General features: G+C 38.6%; 1 protein-coding gene across 5 annotated transcripts in view; it reads right to left on the bottom strand.

Annotated features, from left to right (window-relative positions):
* DNAH5 (dynein axonemal heavy chain 5) overlaps window positions 1-23276 on the bottom strand; it is a 268608-nt gene that overhangs the window by 170617 nt on the left and 74715 nt on the right. For 4 of the 5 annotated variants that reach the window (XM_044779484.2, XM_070519860.1, XM_070519859.1 and 1 more), the window contains 8 exons: window positions 21384-21506; window positions 20618-20833; window positions 17541-17648; window positions 12405-12490; window positions 11603-11924; window positions 10447-10653; window positions 5533-5704; window positions 1633-1778 (listed from right to left, as the gene is read on the bottom strand). In XM_044779484.2, the coding sequence (XP_044635419.2) occupies window positions 1633-1778; window positions 5533-5704; window positions 10447-10653; window positions 11603-11924; window positions 12405-12490; window positions 17541-17648; window positions 20618-20833; window positions 21384-21506 (1380 nt within the window). Of the gene's footprint in view, window positions 1-1632; window positions 1779-5532; window positions 5705-10446; window positions 10654-11602; window positions 11925-12404; window positions 12491-17540; window positions 17649-20617; window positions 20834-21383; window positions 21507-22269; window positions 22325-23276 lie in introns of all 5 variants that reach the window. The other variant, XM_070519862.1, reaches the window with a different exon arrangement.

Here is a 23276-nt window from a genome sequence, read left to right as displayed (position 1 = left end):
CATGTAAATAGGTAGTACATCAAAATTATAACAACGGTGGTGTGATTGATAAAAATGCTATTTTTTCCCATTTTTTTAAAATATTCTAAAACTTGCTTTTAAAGTACAACAAAAGCATTTTATAAAACAATCATAAGAATAGAGGTAATTTTAAAACCATGGAGTCAAGTGATTTCTCGGGGGAAAAGCATGACAAACAAGCAGGAGAAACAAAGGGGAGTTTGGGGTCTACCCATAGTTAGCGAGTCTGAGAGAAGGAAGAACCAGAAATTTCTAAAATGTAGACATTTAGTATTCATTATATAACAATGATTTAACATAAACTGAAGATTACCATATACACAGAAAAGGGTGAACATCGCAAGCCTGAGATTGCTAGCCTGCTTGTGAGGTTGGTCTCTGGCTGGCGTCTGGGAGACGGGATTTCGGGAGGATTCTCCCAGTTCCTTAGCTGACAAGAGTGGCTCACTGTGGCTAGACTGCCTGTGGAAACAGTGTGGTTTATGCTGAACTCTTGCTTTCCTTCCGGATGTCTGGAATTTTGGTCCATGATAGGTAGAAGGTGCCTACATGACGAGACCCAACAAAAACCTTGGGCATTGAGTCTCTAACGCACTTTCCTGGGCAGAAATGTTGCACATGTGTTGCTGCATTTTTGTTGCTGGGAGGAGAGAGCTCTGTGTGGCCCCTCGTGAGACAGAGAAACCTTAAGGAAGCCGCATACACATTCCTCTAAACTCCACCTGTCTTTTCCCTTATGGTCTGACTGTGTGTCCTCGTTACTTTGCAGTAATGTCTCAGCCTTCAGTGCAACTAGCTTCTGAATTCCATGAGTCTCCTTCTAGTGGGGATGGTTTCGGCGACTCCTGACATACTGCATTATAAGCACCATTGATGAGTTCTTATAATCAGGATGCCCATCAGGAATACTGTAAACAATGCTAAAGTGACTTTCCCAAAGTGGCACTTCATGGAGCACTGCTCCCAGGATCTTAATCCTGGCACAGGGGAGCAAGCATCCCATTTGCAAATAAGTTTGAGAAATAATGGGTTAAAGAAAGTTAAATGGGCTCTTTTCCAGGAGACCTTTTGAAGCTCTTCTTCTGATATGCTAACGTGTAAAGAATCCGTAAGGGGAAAGTACAGTTTTTACCCTAAGCAGTTTCAACACAGATTCCCCCTTTCCCAGGTTTCCTGGCAACAGCCCCAGGACTGTGTGCCACAGAACACCAGTTTGGGAAACACTGGTCTACAGAAAAGTCTAAAGAAGAAATTCTGTCCAGAAGCTGTTTAAAACAATTGTTTTATTAATTAACCTTAGCTTATTAAAAGCTCTGCAGCAAAATAGCTCTATTCTTCAAAAAATATGGTAAAATGAGAAATGTGTTCTAAGGCAATTTATCTTCTACTGATCTGAAAAGAAATGATTTGTTCCTCATGTCTAAGTGACTCCTTAGATACATTCCTCTTCATTTTCAAATTACTGTCAGAAGGCTCTGTGTTTGAATCAAATATATCACAGACAAATCATGGGTGGAGAAAAAAATGTAATTTATGCTTCAAAAAATGTCCTTTATAGAAAAATGAATCATAAAAAATGTATTCAAATAAAAACATCAATCTTGTAATAACCTTTGTCATTTGGAGAAACTCTTCACAGGTAAGTGGCTCCTCCTGGGGGAGTTGACAAAGAGGCGTGCTACTCATTTCTTCTAGAATGGCGTCAACGCGGAACTCTATCAAGTCATTGACCCTGTCAAGCAGCAATTCCAGGTCCTCTTTGGAAAAAATAAAAGAGAATAAAAGAGATTAGGCATTTTGTTTTAAGAAATAAATCAACACTTGATTAAACTGCAGTCGTAAAAGCGGGATTAAAGTCACTCCACACTGTTGTTTCTCGAGTGCTTCTCACACTGTTCTTTCTTGAACCAGTTTCCCAGCTGTCTCAGCCTGTCTAACTCTGATGCAGACTTGATCCAGCTTAAATGCATCCCCCCGGGAGGCTTTCTATGAATCTGCACGTATTCAAATGGCCCCATCCTGCTGCACTGGCATTGGCCCCTGAGCATCCTTCCACCTCTGTGTATACCGTATTGTCTACTCATTGTCTTAACTTCTGGAATTCATCTTTTTCATTCTTGCTCCTTCAACACTTGGCCCAGTGCCTATTCCATGGGAGGTATTCAACATATATTATTGAAGTGAAATTCCCCCAATTTTTCTTTTACTCTTACTATAATAAGGTACGTTTTTTAAGTTGCGCTGAAGTAATCTTGGACACTAACTTCCATGGATGGAAAGGCCTGTTCTGAAGGAAATTAAGCTTTGCATCAAAAGTAGAAACGATGGTTAATGGATCTCCATCTAAGGGGTAAACAGATTTTTCAACGGATGTTAAACAGTAAATTCTCTTTTTTTCTGATACGACTTTCTTCTAGGAAACGAAATCAAAATCAAATACAGAAAAGTCCACATTACACATTCATGATGTATCACAGATGTAAACACTTCCTTAGAAAAATACCTTGACTTCCTAAAGATTAAAGACCTAAAAGTTTCAATCATTTCTAAGCTAATTATTAAAGAGGCTACTGAAGATACCAAATAGTTCTGCCCAGTAAACTTATTCAAAACCAAAAGAGAGCCAATGCTTTTATCTAAGCATGTGTGCTCAATAAAATTCTTTACTATTTCTGATTCTTCAAAGCTGCTTCAAAGACATCTGTAGTAAGTTGTTGCCTTTGAAGAATCTGTGATTCATCTTCAAGGACATCTGTGGCCTCCTAAGGATGTCCACATCCTAATCCCCTGCGAATACTACCTTACATGGCAAAAGGAACTTTGCAGATATGATCAAGTTAAGGATGTTAAGATGTGGAGATTGTCTTGGATTATCCAGGGGGGGCCAAGGTAGTCAACAGGGTCCTTATAAGAGGGAGGCAGACAGAAGAAAATGTGATTGTGGAAACAGAGGGACAGTGAGAAAGTGATCTGAAGATACTATGCTGCTGGTTGTGAAGATGGAGTGACCAAGAGCCAAAGGATGTAGGCAGCCTCTGGAAGCTGGAAAGGATTCTCTCCCTAGATCCCCTGGAAGGAAGTATCCCTGCTAATAGCCTGATTTTAACTCCTTAAGACTTATTTTGGACTTTTCACCCCCATAACTCTGTTATTTTAAGCCACTAAGTTTGTGGTAACTTGTTGCAGCTGCAATAGGAAACTCACACAACATCTATGCATAGATTGTGCAAAATCATGTCGATAGAAGTCCTGTGTGATATTTTGAAGAGTGGTCAATACTCTCTTCAATGTGTGATACAAATAACCACCTGCAGATAGAAAGGTTAGGTCTCTAACCCAACAAAGAATCCAACTGTTGTTGAGACTCAACGGTTTGCCGCCCGAACACACTTAACCTTTGTTTGACCTCAGTTCCTTCATTTAAATTACAAAAAGAAAACAGAACCAGAGAACTAACAAGAGTTTCTTTAGAAATGATCTCCTTGTCTCCAGCTAACACTCTAATAAGACATTCAAATTGTTAATACTCTAATCCTAATATTCTTTAGAGAGAATGTTAATAAAGTCTACCTTGGTAGCCTGTTCTAATTTGGTTGCGATAACTCTTATACAAAGTTTTTATACATTTTATAAATGCTTCCTTCTAAAATTTTAGCCAATTTCCTCTTGTTGTAGTTCCTGAGGAGATATATTTTGGAAAGAATATTGGTTTAGAGGCAAGGGAACAGTGCTTGACTCATCCTTACTGCTTACATCTATACAACATTAGAAGCCATTTGGCATCTCTGGATCATAGTTTTCCAACTTTAAATTGAAGATCTTATTTAAGATTATTTCTACAATCGTCTCCTCTCCTATAATGCTGTGGTTGTCTGATCATGCATTTTATATTATTTGACATTCAAATTGTAATGAGCCTGAAACACATCTCTATCATATCTAAAGATGCTTTTATAATTTGTCTTTGAATCCAGCCCCCAACCTATGAAGCAAAACAAAGAGGGCAGGAGGGTTCACCTGTTAATCCCTTACTCCACTGCAATGCCCAATCCAGTATCTCTCAAATATTCTTCAGTATGCAGCACCTGGTAAACTAAATAGCTGGGCCCTTCTGAGCTCTAAGTTATTGGGAAAGTACAGTGAAAACCTACCAATGAGATAAGCTCTTGACAATTTAGGCTATAAATAGACTAGGTATTACTTTAGCAGCCACAAATACAAGACCAAGAGAAAGACCTGAGGAAGAAAGAGAAAGAGAGAGAGAGAGAGGGAGAGGAAAAGGGAGAAAAAGGGGGAGAGGGAGAAAAGGCTGATAAAAGGAGGCATCGTGAGAAATATCCAGAAAAGTAGCCCAGGAAAGGGTGCCCGAGAAATGAGGTGATGGGATCAAAGGGTAGGAATGGGGTTAGGGAGGTAAAGACACAGAAAGAGACTAATTAAATAAAACTATTGCAACTATAAATCCATAAATGTATGGGTGTCTAGTATGCACCCAAGAAAATACAAAAGAAATAGCCTGATTTTCATGCCGTTTGTGGTCAATTTGGGGAGAAAGATGGAACTGTACTAAACCATTGGAAGAAATCAAAATGTAGAGTCTCTGGTCCCAATTGGAAAACAACAGGAGGCACAGGAGGAAGTGGTCCCAGGCAGTAGAATAGTCCGAGTGGGCTTCTCAGGAGTGAGACTTATTCTGGTCTATAAAGTGTGGGGAAAATTGGACCATGAAGAGAAAGTGGAAGACACTGCGTAAGAGAGGAGACAGTCTAAGTCTTCCCAGAAAAACCACTCCATTACCCCACTCCACACTGTGTTCCACTGCACACCACGGAAGCTCTATAAGGTATTAATATGTTCTCCTAGAAGACAGTCAAGGAATTCTGGGAAATGCCACCTACAAGAGCCCACTTTTAGAGACCCACCAAACGGTGGCATATTAAAGGCTCTGAGAAGTCCTCCAGAAAAGAAACCTGCCTGACTTTGCTTAACCTGGATTTCCCAGACTCACCCAAGCCCAGACCCCTTCTTTGTGACATACCTGTACACATTCTGGGAAGTCATCTTTTATGGAATATATCACCTTACATATATTTTAAAACATATTCTATCCCTCATTAAGAAAAATGTTTGCTTGAACTTTTCCCATATATCCTGTTGTTCAGCACTCTATTCTGTCCAAATCTCCAACCTTTCAAATGAGGGTCTCAAAACACACTAACCTATTAGTATAAAAAGTTGAATGACTCTAAAGATCCTTTAAACTCTAATGTCCAGCAATAAGCATAATTTTAAAACGCAGTTAACCTCTGGGGATAAAATTAAATAGTGAACATATATTGTTTCCAGGAAATTAATTAATTCATATATTTTGGTAACTTCCTTATGGAACAGCTTAAGAATAACACTTCTTGTTTCATTATTTATATCACAATATCTATAAGAAACTATACAATAGACATTAAGAACTCAGCCTTTCAAACTGAGAAATAATAACCATTTAGACAGACTTACTGATCTTTGCAAAAGTGGTTTTCAAGTACGTCTCAATGTTCAGTGACGTCCAGGTCAGTGCAGCCAGGCCGGGTTGGAGAGCTTCATCCACTTTGGCCAAATGAGGGACCATCAATTGCTCTATAGTGAGAGGCATTTTTGACTTCACTCTCTGATATTCAGCAAGCATCATCTGCAATGAAATGGGGGTTAAATAATCAGTTAGTATCGCACTTTCAATATTTATTAATAGCTCATTTTTTTATCCAAAAGGATAACTGTTATTTAGGGTCCGGATGTAGGGCTCCAACAGCAACCTTGCAGGTAGAGCGGCCAAAGCAAAATTAGAACAGAAAATGAGAAATCTTTCTATAAATACAAATTCCTAATCCAATAAAATACAACTGAGGAGGAGAGAAAAAAGAATTTAAAAGTAAGAGTTTCTCACCCCCTATCCAGCCCAAAATGGGAGATAAGTTCTGAGGTTTAGTGACTTTTCTAAACCAGGTCAAGTCATGTTATTTGTGCCTTCTTAGCCTGTGCATCACTAAGCGCATTCACTCAACTTTGTACACTGGCACCACATGATTCCTGCTCCTCTGGGCACTTCCTGTGAACCATACACATCACTCAAAGTGTCAGAGTCACCAGAGGTCTGCCTCAGCCCATTGCTAGGATTATAGACCAAGTGTTGACATAAGACCCAAAGTATACAAGGAGTCCAAAATCACTGTTGATGTCAACAAGTGTCATGGCTTTAAATGTCATCCATATGCCAAAGAAAAACAAAATTACATTTCCAGCCCAGATCTCACTCCTGAAGCCAAGATTCATATATGGCAACAGCCTACTCAACATCTCCACTTGAACATACAACAGACATTTCAAACTTAATGTGTCCGAAACTGAAAGTTGGTTTGTACTCCAAACCTTCTCTGCCCATAGCATTCTCTAACTCAACTGATGGCAATGCCATTCTTGAGTCCTCAGGCCAACTTACAGTCATCCTTGACCCCTCTCTTTCTCTCACACCCATGTGCAATCCATCAGGATATCTTGCTTGTTCCACATTTAAAAGAGATCCTACATCTGACCTGCTTACCATATCTACTGCTCCCACCATCACTGACTCACTTAAATTATTGTGATGGTCTACCATTGTCTCCCAGCTTCCACTCACGCCCTCCACAACCTATACTCAACTTAGCAGCAACAGAGATCCTTTCAAAATGTAAGTCAGATCATGTTCTTCTTTTGCTTACTGGCCACATGGCTTCCCATCTCATTCCGGGCTGCAAGTTCTTATGTCAGTCTGAAAAGACCTATTCAGTCTGGTCCCTATTATTTCTCTGATCTCATCTCCAATCACTCTTCTCCTCTCTAACCTGCTCCTGCCCTACTGTCCTCCTTGCTGGTCCTTAGCCTTAGGGCCTTCACATCTCCTTCAAATAATTACTTAAATGCCACCTTCTCAATTAGGCCTATGCTGACTACCTATTTAAGATTGTAAACCATCACCAAAAACCACCTATGTACTCTTTCCTCTTTGCCCTGCTCTATTTTTTCCATGGGACCTACCTCTTTCTAATAGACTATATAATTTATCTATTTATAATGTTCATTGCTTATTTCCTATCTTACCCAACTAGAATATAAGTTCTATAAGGACAAGAATTTTGTCTGAAACAGTCCCAGGCACATAGAAGATAATCAATCAAGATTTCTCTAATTAGTTAATTAGTTGTTATCAGAAGGAGCATTTGTTATCAGAAACTCGTGGATTCTAGTACCCTATTGAAATTTACCTGTTGTATAATGTTGAACTGTGTCAGTATTTTGCTCGTATGTTACCATTTTTAAATAAGACTAATAGAGCTTCCAGCCTACCTTTTAATGTCACTATTTATTAATTATAAGAAAGTAACTTTAATGCACTTCTTAAATACTATTGTTTTAAGCTCATATTTGTAATGTGCATGTTGGTATTACTTTGTCATTAGATTAATGTTTCCCAAAGTGTTTTACCTGAAATACTAGCCTCAAGAAATCCTATAAGAAAAATGATCCCTGGATGGACAAGTTTGGAAAGCACTGTATACAATGTCTCCCCCCATGGACAGTTAGTTAATATTAATGATTCTGGAAAACTACAAAAGGAAATAAGAAGCCCACTGGACTTTGTGAATTTTGTTAAACCCAACATTTCCCAAATGGGCCACATAATCCTTTCTTCTTATAATACTTTTACACAATTTCTATATATCCTTTCAATTTCCATGAAAGCCACTTTGGAAAAGCCTAAATTTGATGGTTCTATTAGCAGCTACTTATACATTTCCTAAAGCTTTTCTCCACTGCTCACCTTTTTTTCAATGTCCATCACTTATTCTATTTGGGAAGAAATTCTTACAATTAGCCTTCTGCTTCCAACCTTAGTTCTTTAATCCTATGAAGTAGTATTCATCCATTTTATAAATGAGAAATTGAGGCTCAGAAGAGTAAAGTAATTTGCCAAAAAATAATGATTTGAATGCACATCAAATTGGCTTCAGAACCTATACTCGTAACTACTGGCCTATGCTGGCTCATCTTTTCTCATTTGAACTGCCTTCCAAGGAACAGATGAAGAAAACAAGCTCTCAGCTACTTTGGCGTATCTGTAGAAGCCTGAAAGCTCTGTTAAATAGTCAGCACAATACTTCTGCAACACCTGAGATGGTCCCCCAAACTTGCCAATAGATCTGCTCTTACCAGCTACTCATGTTGGGTAGGAACCTTCAACTCTTCCAACCTCAAAGATATGATAAATGTCAACCAGATGATAATTTACTTGCTCAAATTGTCATTTACAACTGTGGCGGTTTTAAAACATCCTTTGACCCTCCTCCTTCCCTCATGGGATGGGGTATGTCCCTTCTTCTTGAATCTGAGTGGTCTTATGGAGCCCAATAGATTACAACAGAAGTGATGCTGTGAGGCATATGAGGCTGTCCTAAAGGTCATGAGGCCTCCTCCTTGTTTACTGTAACACACACTCTTGGAACCCTAAATTGCCAAATAAGAAATTCTACTACCCTGAGGCCTCCATACTAGCAGGCCACGCATGGACACCCCAGTCCTTAGTCCCAGCTGAGCAAAGCTTCCAGCCATCCCCACCAAAGAATCAGACATAAGAATGAGGCCATCCTAGACTTTCCAGATAGAACATCTGCCAGCTGAGCTAAATAACCTTAATCAATGCCGCAGGGAACAGAAGAATCATCTAGCCAAGCCTTGCTTAAATTCATTAATCATAAAATCATGAGATATAATGAAATGGTGGTTTTAAGCCACTACATTTTGGGATTGTTTGTCACAGGCAACAGGTAACTGAAACACCAATTCTGTGGACAAAATTATCATTAGCAATTTTATATCCTGACAAATTTTGTTTCTTAGTAAAAATACTATTTTCTTTGTAAATATGTAGATTTACCAATGGATTTTCCTAACATGTAAGAAGAGTCTAAAAGCGAATCCCAACATGCTGACTAGTATTTGAAGAGCCTACATTTGAAGAACGTCTGTCCGTTGCCAATATTAACATTTTAATATAACATGAAGGGGTGAGAAAACAGTAGACTACAAGTCTGGGTTCTAGCCCTACTTCTGTCACCAATAGCTATGAGACCTTGGGTAAGTCATTCAACTTCTCTAAGCCATGGCTTTGTCATCTATAAAATAACATAATAGTATTCTGTCCCAATTATCTAATATGGTTGCAGAAAAGATAAAATGGAATAATGAACATGAAAATGATTTAAAATGTAAAGCATTATGCAAATGCATGGACTTATTGGCCTTATCCCATGATGTTAAGCACTATGAAATTGTAACAATGGTTTCCATGTTGTCAAGTATCATGGCTGCCTCTCTGACCTCATCTTGATCATCCTCTGGGCGGTATTTGTCACTGCTGCCCAGTGCCTCCCTTGTGAGGCCTTACTTACTCTTGGCTTCCTTGACACTTGGTTTCCTCCCACCTCAAAGGCAAATCCTTAGTTTTATTGGCATATTCATCCTCTTCTATCAGATTTGTTAAGATTGGCGCAACCCAGAGTTTGGTCTAGGCCTTTTACTCTTCCTTATCTATATTTTCTTCCTTGGAGATCTCATCCAGAACAATGACATTAAACAACAACTATATTCTGATAACTCTCAAAGTATGCCAGAACTTTGACTTCTCCATTCAACTCCAGACTAACTACATGGACAACTTCTCCACTGGAATATCTAAAGATCATCTTATACTGAAGATGGGAACTATTGATTCCCTCCTGTCTCCTAAAATAAACTAGTTCCAGTCTTTGCCATCTCCATAAATGCAACTTCCATTCAGAGCCACTGCATGCTATTGAGCAAGCTGTGCAGAATATAGCCTACACAGCAATATATAATAGTCCTACCTCGAGTAATCCAGTGAGTTGCTCACATCAAAAATACAGGACTTATCCTTAAGTTCTCTCATAACTTGCCTGTTGACATAACTCTCTAATTCACTGATCTATTCTGCTGCCACCCTAGTTCAAGCCACCAACATCTCCATCCAAACCCGTGCAACAGCCTACAAACTGTCTTTACACTGACCCTGTTGCCGCCTCAAAATCTATTCTCCACTCAGCAGCAAGAAGGATTTTTATTATAAAAGACATCATGCTTTTTCCCCTGCTCAAATTCCTCCTATGGCTTCCTGGTGCACTCAAACTTATAACCTTGGTTTATGAGATCTGTAATGACCTGGCCAACTCTACAGCCTGACTCCATGGCGCTCTCCCCTTTACTCACCCCACTCCTGCCATCCTGGGAATTTTCTATTCCTCAAGAGGGACCACGACCAGAATTTTTTTAATGCAAACTGGGGATAGCCAGGAAGGGGAAAAAATGAAAGTACTATACCTTCATGTTACTGAAGTTCTTTTTGTATATATCCCGTTTCTGGAAAAGGGCAGCTGCAAAGGGTGAAACTTCCAGACCCATCTGCAACATGCACTCTGTTTCCCTAAATAAGGTTAATATCTGAGGATCAAAGTTTACAAACAATTCTCCCGTGCCTGGAGCCTTCACCAATAAAGAAGCCTCAAGACCCACGTGAATTTCTTCAATCTGTGAGAAGAGATCAACATTATTGCTATTAGAAAGTTCAATGCATACACAGGCTTTCTAGCTTGGCCATTTCTGGGAATGAGGATCATTAAGTGTTCTTCCATGGACTTGAGCTTCTCAAAGTAAAGACCATGGGATCACTCACTTTCTCCTAAATTCATTTTCAGAAAAAGGCCTTCACATTTTGTTAGTAATGTTGCACAGTCAATTTCAACAAAATGCATGGGTCATGATTCTCACACGTGACAGATAAGTGGATACCGCATAATGGTGACTACTCAGAAGCCATTTAGCTCCCTGATACCTTCATGCTTACTCAGTTATTTTTCCTAATAAAAGTTTCATGAAACCTATTAAACTCAGTTTTCAGTTATCTAGAAAAGCAATGCATATCACTACAGAGACATCTCTGTTATTAGCTCAGACACCAAAAATTGAACCAGGAAAATGTGATACCACTTTAAAGGCCTTGTAAGGCTGAATTTTATCCTCCGAAATGCTTCCTGCCAATTTACAAAGAAATACAAAGATTGACAGGGTATTAAATGTCATTTGACTAACCTAGTATGGCCAAAGGAAATTTAAGATTTTGTTTAACAGACATACTAGTGTTTACTGACACATTAAGGAATGTAATGGAGAAAAAAAAGAAAAAAGTCCTAACCAACCAGATAAAGGAACCAATAAACAGGATTTTCTCCCTCAGGAGTTTGTAAATTAAATACAAATAATTTTATGTTACCTGGCTTATGATATATTTTCAAAATTAATCATTATTTTTCTTCATGGACATATTCTACTCTTTGATTACCCACATTCAAGCAAACCTGTCTTATTAACCCCCTGTAAACCCAACGTTCTATGGAATAAAACTGCCCAACGCTAGCGGAGGCTTTCCCACCGATTAGACGATGGACACGTCTTTGAAGAATACAAAAGAGAGACTCACTTGTTGAAGCCACGCCCTGTGGTAGAGAACCTCAAACTCCAGGAGGACCTTGGCCACCCTGTTGTAACTGCGAATCACAGGTTTGGCTTCAGCCGTCCGTAACACGGTTGGGTGCTGCTGGAAAAGCTGCATTGGTTGCTGAATCCTGTGGAAGAGCTGACGGGCCCACAGGATCTTCCCCGCAATGGGAGGCTGGTCTCGAGCCAAAGGAGGATCGCATTTCTGCTTTGTATACAGCTTTGCGATCATATCAATGTCAGCCCCATAGTTTTCAAGGACACGCCGGTATTTGTCATCAATACCAAGATTGGGTATATTCAATCTGATTTTTTAAAAAGTGAAAGGTTTGAATTAACGGGAAGATATCTAGCAATCTTTTTTAAGATTTATTTTAAAACATATGCTAATGGAAGAGAATAAGATATTTATTTGGTATGTTAGAAACATCAAAATTGTATAGATCTACCAATCATATCTCAACAAAGTGGTTTTTTAAAAAATAATATCATTGCTCAAAATCTAGGCAAAACTAGCAACTTGGTTAAGAATTTCTTCAAATTACTTAAACATTAAGTAATATTATGACAGGCAGTCACGAGGTCCTTCAAAGCTAAGAGGAAATAAAACAAACTCTTAATCCTCTGAAGAACTTAAAAACTGTGACCTTGTTATCCAGATTGTCAAGAGAGGATTGTCTTTCCTTTAGAATATGAAAAAATAATGATGATAACATAAACTAAACTGTGTTCATATTACCCCAATTTTAGAAAATAAAACCTAGAAAAACATTTCTAATCTTTACCTTTCAAATTTCTTTAACATACTTAGAGCTTGATTTGTGTTTTGAATCTTTGCAAATGTACCATCCATAAACTTCTGCATCTCATTCTAAAATAGAATAAAGTCTGATTATGCACAATGAATCAGCATTGCGAAAAGTCCTGTTTAGTATCAAGATAAAATAGCCCCCCATTCTCTACAAACACATATAATATAGGATAAAATATAACAGAAAATTTAATACTCACCTGAGCTTGAAAGAAAGATAAATGCCCAGAAGCCAGAAGAAAGAGGGACTGGAAAGCGAGAGCAGTCATGGGGCTTGGGGCGCAGCAGGTTCCAGGGGTACTGGGCCATATACAGGGCCTAGGGGGTGGGGGCTTTATCACAATGTGGGTAGAGCAGCCGTGGGGTCCTAACACTCTGAACAGACCCCTGCAGAAAACCAGGGCCTTGAAGTGCTCTCCAGCCCACCCAAGAGGGGTTAAAGGACTCCATCTACAAAGGGTCTTGCCATCAGCCTAGAGCTGTGAGTGAATACAATAGGCTCCCTGGAGCAGGATTCCACACTTTCTCTGTAAAGGGCAAGATAGTAACTCTCCTCAGCTTTATGGGACATAGGTCTGTTTCACTCCTCACCAACCACGGCAGTGCCAAGGCAGCCACAGACAATCCATAAACAGAGAGGCAAGGCAGGATTTGACCTGTGGGGGGAGTTTGCTGTGCCCTGCCCTAGAGCAACTGATATCTACCTGTGCCACAGCTAGATAAGGGGTCTGAGTCTCTACTGCACATGAGATGAGAGGGGTCTAACCCAAGAAATTAATAGAACAGTTATCTGGGATGGCAAAACCACTAGGACCCCAGCAGAAGGAGTGCAAAACCACACTATAGAAACCCTTCCAGGGCCATGAGATCCCTACAGGAAAAATAAACAAAGAGCTCCTCAAAAGATAAATTCAAAAAGAATGACTCAAATATCAAAGTTTTGAGCCAGCCCTGATGGCCTAGCGGTTAAAGTTTGGCATGCTCCACTTCAGCTGCCTGGGTTAAGTTCCCAGGCACAGAACCACACCACTTGTCTGTCAGTAGCCATGCTGTGGTGGCATCCCACATAGAAGAACTAGAAGGACTTACATCTAGGATATACAGCTATGTACTGGGGCTTTGGAGAGGGAGAAAAAAACAGAGAGAGAGAAAGACTGGTAACAGATGTTAGCTCAGAGCAAATCTTTCCCAGCAAAAAAAAATAATAATAATAATCAAAGTTTTAAGAAACACCTCTTTCATAAAGCCCGCAAATCTATTTTCCAAAATGAACTTCATTATGGGTTGTCCTGAGAGCCTCACACATCTTATCCTGTTGTACAATTTTGTCCTCCCAAACAATTGTACCAAAAAATGAAGTACATGACTTATTCTCTGTTCATTCTAAGATTTAGCACAGAGTGGTCATTAAAATCCAAATTGAATTAAATAAAAGGCAGAAAACATTATTTCATTATTTTCTATTTTGTGCTTCAAGGTAAAGTTCCAATCAATCTTTTTTTTCTCGATTTACCAGACAGAAGTTTTGAGCCTCTGCAATTCTAAAGAGATCATTAATTCCTGCAGTGATAAAATCCGGAAGCCAGCTGCACATGCAGCCAGAATTAGTACCTGGATGAACTTGATTTTACACACGTAATTTGACAAGATAACCAGTCGGAAATATCCAGGACACCCCTAGAAACACTTTACACTGGAAAAGACATCGCTATCTAGGAGGCAAGTAGCACTCTCCCTCCTCCATTCACCAAAGCCAAAAGTTGAAGGATCACTAAGCCTATTATAATATTGCCTTCAGTACTTCTCGCTACTTCTATTGAAAGCGTATGTACATTTTGTATATATATATATGTACACTTTATATATGTACACTTTATGTACAAGTATATATAAAAGTATATGTTTACATATTTTTAAGTGATGTTATTTCATCTGTAAACACCACATCCCAGGATCAAGAAATCTTCCCACCCTACAGAGCAGTACAGTTAGCCTACATAAATAAACACTCAGATGTTTTCACCACATAAAGAAATCTCTGTGTATAAACTATGCACAACTAGAACATTGGTGATGCTTCCATTCCCTCCTCTAACATCAGAAACCAGCAAATCTTTACTGAGCCCCAACACCTGGACCTGGTTTTCTTTGCTTTCCACCCTATGGCTTCACAAAGGCCTAAGTTGAGTTCTCTATGAACATCTAAAACCTCAAACTAGTCTTCTTTTCTCTCTGAGCCTTTGGTCCATTCTTACAGTCTTTTGGAGTCCAGACATGGAATCTTCATACTAGTCCTTTTGTTAGATCTGGGCTCTCAGCTCCTACTCAGTTTTCTCTTAACTCAGTTTACCACCTTAACAGCTTGTCCTTTACTAAGTCCTGCCTTACGTTACCTCCTGGAATCAGTGGGCTTCTAGACTTCCAATGGCCCACCTGGTTCCAACGTACTGCCTCCCTTTGACCTGTTAGTACCAGCATGAACCCTAAATCTGGACAGGCTTCCAGGTTCCAATCACCTTGACAGTGGAGCCCTGAACACAATCCTAATTCAGATCAGTCATGTACCCCCCCCCCCACCCTCCAGCCTTTCATCTTGGAGATACCACAGTTACTGGTCCTCTCCATTCTTCCTCGCCAAGACTCATCCCCCCTACTCACTCCATCCAGGGTCATAGGAAGGTCAGTATTTTTACTCCTGTTTTATAAAGACAAGGGCTGAATTCATGAGAGTGGGTGTGTGCTTTAAAGGAGAGAGAGTAGAAAGGTTGGTTAAGCGAAAGAGGATGGAAAAAGGGACAAAGAAGTCAAAGGAAAACTAGTCATCCAACCAAAGAGAAGTGGACTATTTCTGAAATGGAAGATAAGATAAATAATAGTGTTGAATTTAAAAAAGAGAGAGAGAGAGAGAGATTAAGGAGAATAGGAACCAATGTCTATAACTAATGCTTAAAAACCAGGCCATAGAACAATTATAAAATTATATTCTTGGTATTATAAAAAGTGGACACAGGTTTGAAAAGGTCTCTCCGTCACACTCATTCCATTACGTTTAGAACGTACACACCGTTCTAGCATCAAGCACAGCCTCTCTCTGAAGGCTTTCCTAATCCTGGGTAAGTAGAAGTGCGGGATTATTTTCCTCCCAGGTTCACATCCTACTGTATGAGTTGTAGCAATTCTCAGATTCTGAGGCCTGTCCTCCCTGTAAGTTTCTTTAGGACTTCTCTGGACTTTATCTTTTTCACTTTGAATCCTTACTTCCTGGTGCAATATCAGAATATTATACTTTCATAGTTTGTCATTTTAGCTACTATTTGTCTTTTTTTTAATGATATATTCATTACTCTGTTCTAACATATATGTACTTATATTCCAATCATATCACATGTCTGCCTCTGTCTGCCTGTGAGCTTCGAGGGCAAACCTACTAAATTTATTTCTGTATTCATAACCCACAGCATAGAGCTCAATACATAACTGATGTACAGTAAGTGCTTGTTTAATTGCAATAAGTCTTGTTCTTATTAATTCATTACTCACACATTAACTCAGCCAACATTCTTTGCTCTCCATTTATATAAAGTGCCTTCCCCTAGGCCCTGAAGACACAGATAGGAAGGAATACGATTCCTGCCCTCAAGGTGTTCACCAAATACCTATATTCCACATATAATCTACTGAAGTACCATGTGATCAGAAACTGATGGAAAACACACATGAAGACTTGACAAATGAACACTGACCAAGGAGCAGAGAATCAGGATCTGCCACTGGCCATCAGTTTCCAACAAGAGATCAAGTCCTTATGTCTGAATTGGCCCCCAAAAGAGGTCACTGCTTAAATTATTGCAGGCACTGTATCGTCCTAGCAAATGAAAAGTGTCTTACAGCATAATAGTTAAAAACTTGAATCCTAGAGCCAGAATGCCTGCATTTAATCCCAACTGTACTACTTGTTATCTTTGTGACTTTGGGCAAGTCCCTGAACCTCACTTTACCTTTTTCCTCCTCCACAAATGAGAGTAATAAGAACACCCAATTTAATAGGATTATTGTGATAATTAAATGGAGTAACACCTATAACGTGCTTAGATCAGAACCTAATGTATAGAATTAGCTAGTTTTGTGATGATTCCTTTTGCCATTGAACGCACCCCTCCAAAAATGCCTCAGAGGTCTTTTCCCCTTGAGGTATACCAATTTATTTCAAACCAAAAATTTTGGAAAAGAAGCAACAGAATGGCCATTTTCCTTTTGTAATCAGAAAGGTGCACACTTTGCACCTCACTGGGATAAAAAGAAGTCTGCATATGAATTATGGTCAATATCTATTGGGTTGTCTCCCCACCTCACCCTCCTTGATTCCCCTTCTCCGATACAAACATTCCCAACCACCTCAGAGGGGGTCCCATCCCCCTGCTTTTACCACATGACCCCACAAGTGATATGCCTGGGGTGAGGCACCCCACTAGAACTGGCCAACCCAAACTCTTCCTTAGGCATTTAGAGCTGGGGTTGGTCCTCCGATATGTTCTCAGCAGCTGAAGGTGGCCATACGCTGCTCATGTGGACTGGAGGTCAGGATGGCTGGTCTGTGTACTAGCAGTAATAGTGAGTAGGAGTAGGGGTGGGGAACGAGAGAAGGAAGGGAGAAAGGGGTCCAGAGTCTGAGTCAGTCCTAGTGCCGCTATTTCTAAGGCCAGTTGCAGCCCTGCCTTTGGGATCTGCAGCCATTGCTGACCGTTTGCTTAGGCAACCTCTGGTCATAATCATTGCTATAAAGTAACAAACAAATGGTAACAAATTTCTATATTCTAATAGCATTACGTTTCAACAGAAGATGAAAGTCAATTTTCTAAGAACTAAAATGGAAGACATGCAAAAGTCTGTGATTACAGATCATTATCCAAAGCTATATTTAAGACCCTTTAATCCATGAAAAAGAGCCTTCAATTATTAATCTGAAATCACAAAACACAGGCTGAGGTTGCTATCGGTCACCTCCACGATGAAGACGTCTCTCCTCTCTGAATGGGTAATGATTAGCAGCATTATACATACGGAAAAAATAAACACACGACTGTCATCAGGAATTTATTATACAACCTACATGAAGGTCATTAGTCTGCTTGCAAAACTCTTCATAATCCTGGTCAAAATCTATTTTCCGCTGGTCTAAGAAATTATAGTCCTTTTTCTTTATAGTGGCAACAATACTCTGAAAAGCGATGAAAGAAATAAGACAATATTTTAATATTCTTGCATTACTTAATTAAAATGACCTTTAAACATAGAACCTGTAGAATCATTTTCAAAAAATCCACTTAAAAGGAGCCTTATTTCTTTAATGACTCACATTGCTTAATGCTTATTCCAGGCAGTAGAACGTTGCCTACTGCCTTCAAAGAAATCATTTGGAAAGCATTTTCATGAGGTTTTATGCATTTTTGAAGAAAAATATAAAATAAAAACTACATCTTAAAAGTGAGAAAGGTGCTTTTCTCTAAAAATTTCTTACTAATCACATCTGAAATAATAAAAAAGAAGCCCAGAGGAGAATGCACTAAAAGATTTTTTTATTAAAAAGGTTAAATCTCCTCAGAAAGTAAATAAGACTTTAACAGAACACAAACTGAGGGAGAAAACGGTTATAATATCTATAGATGAAATACTATCTTCTAAGCCTCAAGTATCTTAAATAAAATGTCAAACCACAATCTACCGCTTAAAGAATCTCTAGAATTAATTGCTTCTTCCCACCCTGCAAAGCTGCAGTCTGTGACTACAAAAGTACAAATTAGGCAACTTATCTCCTTGAAAATACTATTATCTGAAGTTTTGTTTGCTCTGAATAATGAGCTATAATGCTCTGTGATCACTCTTAACCAGATTCTAAGCCATTCTCAAACTCGGGAGCCCACACTGTTGACACAGGCATATAATTTTTATGAAGACTGTTAGCCCTCCTTCCACAATCTCCTCTTCAAAGTCATTTCCATTTACCCATCAATTCAAATCTCTCAACAGACAAAAGTGTATAAACTGCATAACTTCGTGAATTAAGTTTACTAGTTAAAACAACCTACACTTTCATGCTATATAACTACAAAATGAGTTCAATTTATAAGTTGTATATATAGAATATGACCCATTGTATTATATGAAATGTCTAAAAGAAGTACGGGAAAGCTGCATTACATTTCAATGGGGTAATTAAAAAGATTTGGGGAGGGGGCTGGCCTTGTGGGGTAGTGGTTAAGTTCGTGCACTCTGCTATGGCAGCCCAGGGTTCGTGGGTTCAGATCCTGGGCACAGACCTACACACCACTCATCAAGCCATGCTGTGGTAGCATCCCACATAGAAGAACTAGAATCACTTACAAGAGGAAGATTGGCAACAGATGTTAGCTCAGAGCCAACCTTCCTCACCAAAAAAAAAAGATTTGGGGACCTTAGAAAATTCTACTGTATGATTGGATTTAATGGTCACTTAAGAGTACTAAATTAAGTGAATAAACTGATTAATCACGACCTTTAAACCAACTAGTCAAACTCAACCTACTTAATCATTTACTTGACAGATATTTATTGCACACCTACTAGGTGCCAGGAAGCTCTGAAGATACAGGAATGAACAGAGCAAACATCCCTCGGGAAACTTACATCCTTGGTAGGGAAAAGGGGTCAGAATGTATGTAAGTCACAAATAAATGAACAGGATCATTTCAGACAGTGATAAAATGAGTAATGTGACATCGAGTGATTGAGGGGAAACAGAGACAAAGGAAAACTTAATCGAGACAGTTGCTTAAATTAACATCTGGCGCCCATGGAGGAAATAACCATGTGATGATCCAAGGGCAGAACTTTGCAGAAAAGAAGCTCTGCAAGCCATAAAGTGGGCCGAACTGACCTGTCCTGTGTCTGGAGAACACGCAATGAGGAGAAAGGAGCCAGTAAGGAGGCAGGAGGGGTGGACAGGCCTTGTAACAGCCGTGTAAGGAACCCGAGTTTCATTTTGAGCTTCCAACACTGGGACTAATACACGAAAATCTCCCCTTATGCTTTCACAAACCATCTACATTTTATCTCACTTCCCTCTGGCACATCCATTCTAATCAGTATTTCACGTTAGATTTCAAAGCCGTTTCTCCTCCCAGTATTTTTATCAGGTTAGAATGGTTTTTATCTGCATTTAGACATATAACTCAACTTCTCATTCAAAAATAAACTTTGCAATATGTTCCAAAGTTATTTTTCATTAAGAATAGAAAACAAATAAATTCCAAATTGAAAAATTAATGGACATATTCTCTCTTTGTCTTGAAAAACTGTCGATTTCAAAGTATAGATTATCCCCCTTGCAGATTACACACAGCCCACCTAAAATGTTTCCTGCTATATAAAAAAGGTCTTCTCTTTTTCTCTTCCAAAATCTGGTGTACTCAGGAAATGAAAAAGACTCCTTATATTGGCCTAAACTGTTAGAGTACAAAAACTACTGTATAGCAATAAATTATATGATCCTTTTCAAATTCAAGTTTTAGTGTCACTGTCTCCAAACAAGAAAAAAATTCACTACATCCCCATCAAGAATTTAAAACACATTTTGTTTGTAAATTGTTTTTAAAAAATCTTCAAAACATCATTAGATCACTGTGCCCACTTTATAAACCAGGATTAGTCACATGTATACCCTTAAAAGATGAAGCAGTTAGAAGTCAAAATAATTAGGAGTGGTAGAGCTACAATAAAATCTAGTCTCTTTTATTTTTTAACATGTGTCCAAATAAAATGCTTAAATGCAGAAATAATCAGCTGCCACTCAGAACTCAGTGCCAACTAGTGCCTGACACATAGTATATGCTTCATTAAATATTTCTTGCATGAATAAATGAAATAATGTCATATTTAAACATTTTTCTTGCGCTACTAATGAAAATGCTTTTACTAACGAGGATTAATTTTAGGCCATTGGGAAGTCATTCTCATAACCACACACCTGAAAAGAACATATTAGCACCATTATACAATTCTCAAACAAATTTAATTGAATTTCTTTATTGTTTAAGGGCGATGAGGTTATATTTTACATTAAGGACTATTTGAATCATTCTAAGTACAGTTATTTCCATAAAACATTAAAGTTTTAGTTATGGATAAGAGTAGAAATTTAAAGGAGAATACCTGGTATTTCGTGACCATTTCTTCCAGCCCTTCAATTTTAGAATCTTGCAGGACTGAATACGTCCTGAATGTTGTAAAGATATCCATTATCTTGGCAAGGCGTCGGTGGAAAGTTTCAAACTTTCCAAAAATATACATCTCACTAAATTCAAATTGTTTTTCATTTGGATCTTGTTTAAGCTTTTGTTTTGTCTTGTGAAAGCAGTGCTGGTATTCCTTAAAATAAAAAAGCAAAATATAAGAAAGGGAACATAACAAAGATATCAACCTTATTCTCTTAAGTAAAGGTGATGGCAAACTTAGGATGGATTATCATTGCAAGCCCTTTCACAGCTTCATCCCTTGGTATTTACTCGTCCATCAGCCTGGAATATCATCTTTTGCCATCCTCCAATCTAGTAAATTTCTAATTATTCATGATGCAGCTCAAAGATGCAGTCTTTCGACCTTGGTCCTACCATGTTAATAACAGTCTCACTGTATGTCTATCTCCCTATTAGTCTATAAGAAGCTTAGGGAAAACTACCTCATTTCAGTCATCTTTGCATCTCCAGTACTTGGTGTGGTGCTGGGACATAGTAGGCACCCAAAGAGGGTAGAATAAGTGAATGAATTTTCTGGAAAGGTTTATTAATATTCAATTTTCTTAATGGTAAAGAATTACTGATCTTCTTAACAACCAATAAAATGATAATAATTTAAGATGCACTGGCAAAAACAACATAAAAATAATGAAACGTTATCTAAACATTAGGCTGACCATTACCTGCTTAAGTTTAATCGCAGATAATATTTTTTCCACAACAGCATCCTGTGGCTGGCTCCAGATGGAAGCGGTTCCATTGTTGGTAATATAAGCTTTACATGCAGATATCATCTGATTGGTCACCTGAAGTTTCCCAATAAAATCATGTTATGTACATAAAACAGCCATCAGCTATAAAGTGGATCAGAGGGTCCTTAACTCTTCTACCTCTCAGAGTGGACAGCCTGTGAACCGGAACTTTGGGGTTATTTTTTCCCATTGCAACTATGATCAAGCACTAACCCTTTTTTCCCCAGCTTTACTTAAGCATAATTGACAATTAAAAATTGTATATATTTAAGGTATACAATGTGATGGTTTGATATACGTATAGACAGTGAAATGATTACCATAATCAAGTTAATTAACACATCCGTCACCTCACACAGTTACCATTTGTGTCTGTGTGAGTGTGTGAGTGTGTGCATGCGCACACGTGTAGGGAGGACTTAAGATCTGCTCTCCTAGCAACTTGCAAGTATACAATACAGTATTATTAACTATAATCATCATTCTGTACACTAGATTCCCAGAACTTATTCATCTTATAGTTGAACGTTTGTACCCTTTCACCAACATCTCCCGTTTGCCCCACCCTCCAGCCCCTGGCAGCCATCATTCTACTCTCTGCTTCTATTTGTTCGACTTTTGTAGATTTCACACATGTATTGTCAAAATCATTTGTGAAATCACAGAGTTAGAAGTGCTATGGGAAATCAACAATTCGGGGCACCTTGTTTATGCTGGATGAAAGTCTTAACCAACCACGAAAAGATTCACTTCTCTACCTAAAAGCTGTTGAATTACCCCCATCTCCTTAGGTGGCTTGCTCTATATTTTAACTCACAGTTTCTAAGTGCCACGTAAAGGATTGTCCCCCCGATCGTTTCATGCCACATGATCTGTAGCAGAAATGTCAAAAGGAGAAGGAAATAGAGAAAATTAAAGCTAATACAAATAACCTCTAACATTTTATTCATCCCTCCCAACTTTAAAAAAACTTCAGAATTTTCTTGGTGACTTTTTTATAAATTAAAAGGAAAATTAGATGACTGCTGTATGCATGGAATGATATGGTGGCTGGGATTTGCAGTGAAAAGGTCAGGAGTGTAAGTGGGATGAGATTGGCCGTGTGTTGATAGTTGCTGAATCTGGATGATATGTACACGAGGGTTCAGGTTACAATTCTCTTTCCTTTTGTACCTCTTCAAAATTTCCATAATGAAATGTTTTTGAAATTTAGGTAGATGGTAGTTTCACAATTTTGTTCAAAAACAAGGCTTGCATTAATACACGTGAAACCTAGAGTAATAATGCATATTGGCCTTGAGACGTCTCCCCAGGGAATATCCCCTATGACCCTAATGTGTAGTTTTAAAGTGTGAAGAAGTTGGGAAAGGATCTAGTGGATTTCCCACCTTTCTGCTTAAATACGAGACCAGAAGGAAGTCTCCCCTTGAGCTCTCAAGGCTAGATGTCCCTATTCCCAGGAAGAATCATGACTCCTACTGCATTAGTTACACACAACACAAGTCCTGATGAGTTGAAAATGCCTCTATCTTGATACAACATTTAATATTTTTGCCTTGGTAGTGAAAAAGTCATTTACTTTTTTGAGAATGTTCAAAATGGGAAAAGCAATAGTGCTCACCACAAACACTTAGGAATTAGGACATAAGGTTTAAACATTGCTATGTTTTTTGGCAAAATCATTATAATTGCTTTATGGATTACTAGAACATTGCAGTGGCTTTTATTACCATGATTACTGTTCTAATAACATCAAGTAAACAACTGTGGCATCAAATAAATTTGAAACAGTGGCATATAAAATATGAAACAGGAGGTAGCCAG

The sequence above is a fragment of the Equus asinus genome, chromosome 10 (genome assembly GCF_041296235.1).
Source record: "Equus asinus isolate D_3611 breed Donkey chromosome 10, EquAss-T2T_v2, whole genome shotgun sequence".
Classification (NCBI taxonomy): domain Eukaryota; kingdom Metazoa; phylum Chordata; class Mammalia; order Perissodactyla; family Equidae; genus Equus; species Equus asinus.
This window is presented reverse-complemented; position numbering and strand designations above follow the sequence as displayed.